The 7,297-nt window shown below is 51.3% G+C and overlaps 1 protein-coding gene across 1 annotated transcript in view; it reads right to left on the reverse strand.

The window, feature by feature from the left end:
• Positions 1-7,297, reverse strand: part of LOC103778235 (serine/threonine-protein kinase 10-like) — a gene marked incomplete at both ends in the record, with an annotated part of 14,033 nt that overhangs the window by 2,203 nt on the left and 4,533 nt on the right. Inside the window, 4 exon segments of the mRNA XM_008945812.1 lie at positions 3,622-4,164; positions 4,939-5,073; positions 6,136-6,217; positions 7,247-7,297. The exon segment at positions 7,247-7,297 is cut by the window's right edge and continues 17 nt beyond it. Coding sequence (XP_008944060.1) covers positions 3,622-4,164; positions 4,939-5,073; positions 6,136-6,217; positions 7,247-7,297 — 811 coding nt within the window.

Below are 7,297 nucleotides of genomic sequence, written 5' to 3' on the forward strand. Positions count from 1 at the left end.
AAGGAGGAGCCCATGAAGCAGCTCCCCAGCTTGTTGCACAAGAAGCTACAGCTGGAAGCCTCAGAGCAATTGTGATGCTGTTGTTAATGAAGAACACAAGCAAGGAAAGCACACTGAGCAAAAACCGCCATCAGATTTGGGGCTGCCATTCTAGCCACGCAACCTCGGTACCGTGCTGCAGTAGAGTGGGATTTCCTGAGCTGGAGGAGAGGCAACTCACCATCTGAACACCCTTCCTCACTGTGCCCAGCTGAAGTGAAACCTGATGAGGGACACTAGGACTCTCTGAACTGCAGTGCTGAGCAAGCCACAGAACAGGAAGCTTGCAGTGGTTTCTTTTAAGGCTCCTGGGCCATGTGTCCCACAGGTACCCCCCCATACACCTTTGTAGGTTCAAGGCACACAAGGCCCCCGCATCAGGCTGTGATTACAGATGGAGCCACAGGGAAACAAGCCAGCCCTGCCCACAGGCTCAGCCCACCTGGCCCTCTGGCCCTCATTCACTTCATCACTGCCAGCTCCAAGCCCCTTACAGGGACCTCCAAAAAGTACAGTCCAGTCTTACTTTCATAGGCAGGGACAAATGCCAGGAGCACCATGTCCTCTCCCAGCAGTGCCACAGCAGGCCAGCATCTCCCTGCAGGGTCAGTAGCCCAAGCCTGGCTGAAGGACTGCATGCAGGCACTCAAGTTTCTTTGGCCAGAAGAGGGATATGAACAACGTGAATCATGCAGCTCCACAGGGAAAGCACAGTGGTGGAATGAGCAAAGGCTCCCTGAAGTCCTCTTGCTCCTACAGTGATGACCATTACAGATACAGAAGATGGCAGAAGTGCTTCACACATCAGTCTGCAAGGTCCAAAGCAAGCCTCTGGAGAGCTAGCTGCAGTGGAAGAGAAACTCCTAGAGCATGCAACTTGCCCACTGTCTAACAACGTACCAGTATAAGAGTGGTTCAACCAACACAGAGAAACTGGTGCTAAAAGCTTTACATGAGACCAGCTCAGGTCACGAAGGCACTTCCTGCCCCAAACTGAACTGAAACAGCTGGCTTAAACTCCTGCATTTTCTCAATGAGAAAAACCCATCATTCAGCTGTCTGTGCCAGACCCAGTGTCCATTAACATCACAACCCATTGCCTAAGCCCAGCAACCTGGGGCTGCTGCCTGGTCCCCAGGCTCTTCCCCACTGCTGAACAAGCAGCTCCCTGACTTATTCAAAGGGCTACTCAAATGTAGATCTAAACACAGAATTATTAATTTTCTCTTGGTCTTTTCTGTTATCCCTCAGTAGCAGGCCAGCATCTTCCCCTGAACATGAGTAACTGTATTTTCAAACCTTCCTGTGAAGTCAACTGGTCTCCAGAGAAGAGTCTGAGAAATTGTGGCCATATGGGACGCTGACTTGGAGTCCCTCCTCTGAGCACACTCCACAGTGCACATCCCAGTGTGCCTCCTCCAGCTCCCAAGGGTTCCAGCCAAAGCTGTGAACTCCCAGGACCCATACAGGTCAGGCTTCAGAAATTCAAACTAGATGCTCAAAAGGAGGAGTTCCCGCCACAAACAGCTGTATCTGAGAAAGTTTAGTTTACCTTTTCAAAACCACATTCATCTCTTTCTGCCTATTTCTGAATGTTTTCTGTCTCAGCTGCAGCCTCCCAAACTCACCTGTAGATTTCTTACCCTATTCTTTCTTGAAAAAGATAAGAGACTTGGATACTTTCTGCCAAAACTTTTTTTTTTTTTTTAATAAAGTATAAGCAACTGTGAAAAGTCTGTCGATAAAAGAGTTGCCTTAACTTTGCAGTTTAGCCTGTGATGAAAAGCATATAATAGTTAATACTTACAACTAGAAATGGTTTAACTCTTTGCTGCCCCTTCTCTTGCTGCAACCTGTGCACAAAACAGAGCAGCACCAGGAACACAGAATCATAGAACTGTTCAGGCTGGAAAAAAACTCTAAGATCGAGTCCAACTGTTACTGTGAGCAATTGCAGAGCAGGGGGGCGTAAGCCCATGAAGCTAAGGCCAGGCAAGGAGCCTGGCTGAGGAGGGAGCAGCAGCCTGGCATCCCCCATGCACTCAAAGCTCACTGTGCAGAGGCTTCAGCCAAGCATCTTTCCCAGGGCCCTCCAGCAGGATCTCTCCTGTTTGGAGTGATGTCATTTGGTGTATTCTGAGCATTACCACTGGCTGGGGCAATTCAAACTTTGATCCAACATGACCATCTCCGAGACTCACTGTAAAATCCAAAAAAATCCTTTGTCTTTCTAGGGGACCAAGTGGGGAAAGCAATTACGTGTGTGGCATTATATCCATCCTTGGCTGGCCTCAAGGAGCTCAGGTGTCACAGAGAAGCAGCGAGAGGGGTAAACTGCTATGCAAGGGCATCACACCTCCCTCACTACTGATCCAGATTGACTGTGGGCTCCTGCTGGGGATGCTGGCTCTCCTGCTCACAGCAGGAGACAAGAGGGGAGGAAAGTTTTGCCAAGAATGGTTTTCGGGCACGTTTCTGTGCTGGGAAGCTATCACTCATGCAGACAATTGGATAAAGATCTTGTGCAACACATCACTGTTCCCCCTCAAGTCACAGACATTTCTTCTCCTGAAGCTCAGCAAATATCATTACAGTTATTTTACGTCTTCCTCTAAGCCACACTGACCTGGCCAGCTCTGGCTCACAAACATTCCTAGCCCCTAGAAAGCTTTAGTAAAAGCCAAGAAGCCTGGGAGGTCGTTGTGCAAGTCAGTGCTGACACAAACCAGGCCAGATGTATGGCAGGTTGGAAAAACAGAGAGACACCAGCCCAAATAAGCTTTCTCCTGGGGCTAGGTTTTCTAGAGTGATGGGCAATGCACAAGGTTTAAAAAAAATAAATCACATTTTGGGTTTCATATTTGTCCTTGCCCTGACCATATAGAACCACACGTGACTGCACAAGTCAGGCGAGTGGCAGGGTTACTTCACACTGCTCAGGGATCCAAATAAGCTACAAAATATCAGACTCCCGTTAGGTTTCAGTGGTCTGGGGCAGTATGTACCTGCAGCAGCTCCACCAAGAGCTCCTCTTCCACTTGAGGACATACTGTGTGCCCATGGCACAGCTTAACCCAGCAGTGTGTGCTGTGCCATGCTGTTCCCATGGACATGGAAAAGAAACCATCAGAGGCTTCGCCTGGAGAAGGGGTTCCTCCCTCCGTGCTGGCCTCGTGTTTGTCTGCAGAGCTCCAAGCCTGGATGCTCACAGCACAAGTACCATGGCCAGCCCTTCCAGCTGTCTCACCAAATAGCACCGGGGTGGCACCTTGGTCTTTAACATCACAGTATAGCAAGATTCCCAGACCCTCTGTCTTCATCCAGCCTCTGTCCTCTCTTATGTTGCCTGCTCCCCCGCTTTTAGGCACAGGGCTGAATAGGGTCAACTCACTTTCTCCTCCTGTAGACAAGACCTATGCCATCCAGAGTACAGCGTCTTGCTTTCTCAGGACAGAGTTTAAGAGGCTACAGCCAAAGTGTGCATGTGCACAGCCTCTGAAGGAAAGGAGCTGAACTTGAAGGCCTTGGTTAACACGGTTTTGCTGCCCTTCCTTCTCCACACCCTCTGCCCACCACTCTTACCTTCAGAGAGATGGAGCCACTCTCTCTGTTGAGGGACAGGTCAGCAGACAGAGAGATGGTGAGGTCCATGCTTTCAGAGGCTGAAGTGCTGCCAGAATCTGAACCCTCTTTGGACTGGCTGCCGGGGAACGGAGCGGCGGGATCCAGGCTCCCGTTGGCAAGCTTCTCTCCCGTGAAGTTCTCCAGATGGGTGCTCTCCGGTCGTTCCCCAATGCTCTTCTGCTCCTTGCTGCCTGGCCCAGGCTGCTTGTCCCCCTCCGTGGGGTTACCTAGCTGTCCAGGCTGCAAGATGATATCTGGCTTGCCCTGGGGGGCCGAGGTGGCAGAGCTGGCAAGGGGTTTTGTGGGGTGGTTGCTCTCCAGTTTGTCATTGTCACTGCTCATCCCTTCATCTGAGACTTTATGGTTCTGTCCATCTGTGGTGTCCTTGCCAGTTCCCACAGATCCATTCACCGCCTTGGGCAAGGAAGAGTCCAGAGGCTTTTCCCCATCAAAACTCAACTGACTTGCTTCAGAGGGGTCTCGCTTGTGCTTACCAGGGGGCTGGAAAAATAGTGAAGGGAAGGTGTTGGGTTTTGCACTACCACGAACACAGCAGGAAATGCTGCAAGTCCCCATGGTTCAGAGCAAATTCACCCACAGCTAAAGAGTTATTGGGAGGAAATCTTCCATTTTAGGACATCTGCCCTGGGATACTTCTACCATTCTTTAAGTTTGTGGTCCCAAGAACTATGGGCACTGGCTGAAAGGAAGCAGCTCACTGGGGAAGCTCCAGAACCTGCGAATTCTTAAGAGGCAGGCTAGGAGTCTACATAGAGAACACCTTTTCCCATGGCCCAGCCCATCCCACCATGGATTAATTACGGTCTTTTGCCATAGATGAGGGAGGCTGACCTGTGTCCCTCAACAAAGCTGCCCAGACAGCCTTGAGACGTCCCCCTCAAAAAGCCCAGCTCAGGGGCAGATGTGCCCAGCTCCCTCCTAGGGCTGGTGATGCCTCACCACTGCATCATGTGCTGCCGGTGTTGCTTCCAGTCCAGCTGTACCAGCGCCTACTTTTTAATATTTCAAACAGTTTTTGCAAGCCCCTCCTGCGAGCGGGCAGCTGGACCACCTGCCAGCATCACTGTTTCTCTGTGCCCTTGGTAGCCACAAAAATCCAAGTGCCCCCCTGGCCAAACAATTGCTTCCCCTTCCATCTAATGGGGCCCAGAAGGGCTATAAACCAGCCTTTTGGAACCTAAAGAGGTTGCCAGGCTCTCTCCATCACCACATCCACATGGGCAAACTTGCCAGCACAGGGCTGGGAGTGCTCACCGAGGTGGACTCTGATGAGTCGTCATCTTCTGCTTCTTCCCGACTGTCCTCGATCTCTTCCATCACCTCAGCCTTGGCCTCGGCCACCAGCTCACGCAGGGCTCGGTTGCTGGTCACCTTGCTGACAAAGGGATGCTGGAAGGCAAGCACAACACTCAAGAGTCAGGTGGCCAAAACAGTCCTTGTGAGCTCACGGCCAGGCGAGCACATGGGGACAGCGATGGCAAGGACCACTGCTTGCTTTCAAACAACTGCAAAGACCTGAGGATACGGCTCTTCCCAGTGTCACCAGGTGGTTTTAACCCCTCAGGTGTATTTACAGATACATGCTACACGTAGTGGGGAGAACAAGAGAGAACACGGCGCTGAGGTTCAGCCCCAGCTCTGCACACAGATGCTCAAAGCACGGTGCTCTGCAAAGCTGCTTTATGTCAATATCCCCCAAACAAATGCACCAGCTGCACTCAAACAAGGAGCTTTTACTGCAGGCAGGCTGAGCTCTGGGGTGCAGGTCTGAGCCCCCAGTGTGCCACCAGGAACGGTACAGGAGCCAGCCTGCAGGATCTTTGTGTGCAAACAGGGCACAGGGGAAGGCTTAACTAAAATCGGGCCCAAATCCTTCAGTGCACACAGTGAGGTGCTTGTGTCGTGCTTCAGCCTAAGGCCAGGGAGTCCCTCGGGTTTGCAGAGACCACTGCATTTGTCTCCTGCTGACTGTGGTGCAGGACGGGAATCATGCAGCCAGCTGCCAGTGCTGCAGAGCAAGAGCATCTGCAGTCTCCAGGGAACAGCACCTTCAGGCTTTTGCTATTAGTTTGGGAAGGGGACAGGAGGAAAGAAGTTGAATTTAAATCTGGGATAACCAGGTATAATCCAAGCTGGTTGTCACACTGGCATTTTTAGGCAATGGGAGACATTACTATCACAGCTGGTGTCCACAGAGGCTCTGCAGTTGGTCCACAGTGAAAACCACTGCTGTTCATTTTTGTAGCATTTTAGTGGCTGAGAAGTACTATGACCTTTCTAAACAATACAAAAAATAAATCATTTGAAACCAGCCGAAGGTCTGTCAACACCCATTTTACACCCTCCTTCAGGAGAATCAGGCTGTAGAGAAGTGGGTGGTTTGGACACTTGCAGACCCATGCAGATGGACACCAGCTGCAGACCCAGCCTAGGGCTGGTGCTGGTCCCTACCTCCAGCAGCTGGGCAGCACTGGGCCGAGTCTCTGGGTTCTTGTCCAGTGCTTTCTTCAGGAAGTCTCTGAACTCCAGGGACCTAAAAAGAACAGTCATTGGTGAGAAGCTCAGAAGAAGGAAAGGCCTCAAATGACACAGAGGTCTGCTTGATCCTTCTGCAGGTTGTGCCCCAGGTTGCAACTGGCCATAATCACCATTTCACCCTATGCTCAGTGATTCTGATTATTTATAAAGAGAATCAGCAACATGGTCATGCAGGGGACTAGATTTTTGCTTTACCTGTGATGGCAACAGATGGTAGGACTGAGCACCAGCCACTGTGTCCCAGGACCAAGGTAGAGAGACAGGAGAGGACACCAGCAGTTATCCTCCAAAGGGAAGCCATGGGTGGAGCTGCTTGTGGACAAGGATGCTCCAGGACCCATCCCCATAGCCACAGTGTGAAAGGATGGCTGTGAAGTACCAGGAACCCCATAGGAGGGCACCCTCAGCCTGCAAAGCACGGCTCAGAGGTACAGAGCATGTCCCTGATCCAGTTCTGGCTTCCCAGCTGTTCCAGAGGAAGCGTTCCCACCCTGCCTGCTGGCTGGAGCACTGTGGGCTCCCCTCTGCTACCCAAACTGCTGTAGCTACTCCTGGTGCTCCAGTGCTCTCCCAGTAATTTGATGGTGGCCATCATGCAGCAGGTTTTGTAATAATTTTAAAAATAATGATGATATTAAAAAATTTACTGGATTTTTTAAATGCAGAAAAGGCTTTCTGGACTCCAGAAAAGAAATTCTGGAGCTCTTGGCCCTCTCCAGGTTTAGAGGGAAAATATGCATTTCACGTGAGACAGGATGCTTTGAAAAGAGCTGCGGGATCACCCTGGTTTCAGCAGGGCTGTGGGTGGGCAGCAGCTCCCCCGCTGCTGCCTCTGCCCTCTCAGCAGGGTCAGTCACAGGAGCACTGTGCAGCCTGCCCTCAGCCAGCAGCGCTCCCGGGGCCCCCAGCACACGGCTGGGCCTCGAATCCTACACTGGGCTCTCAAATGAAACAGCACTGCTAGAAAAGGCTATTTTTTTTCTCTCTTGAAATACTGTGTAAGACTCTGCTGCCCTAAACTCACCATTTGGAAGGGCAGCTGAGCGTGGGGGGGTCGGATTTGGCAATCTTCAGC

The sequence above is a fragment of the Merops nubicus genome, unplaced genomic scaffold (assembly GCF_000691845.1).
Source record: "Merops nubicus isolate BGI_N331 unplaced genomic scaffold, ASM69184v1 scaffold43458, whole genome shotgun sequence".
In the NCBI taxonomy this organism is placed as follows: Eukaryota; Metazoa; Chordata; class Aves; order Coraciiformes; family Meropidae; genus Merops; species Merops nubicus.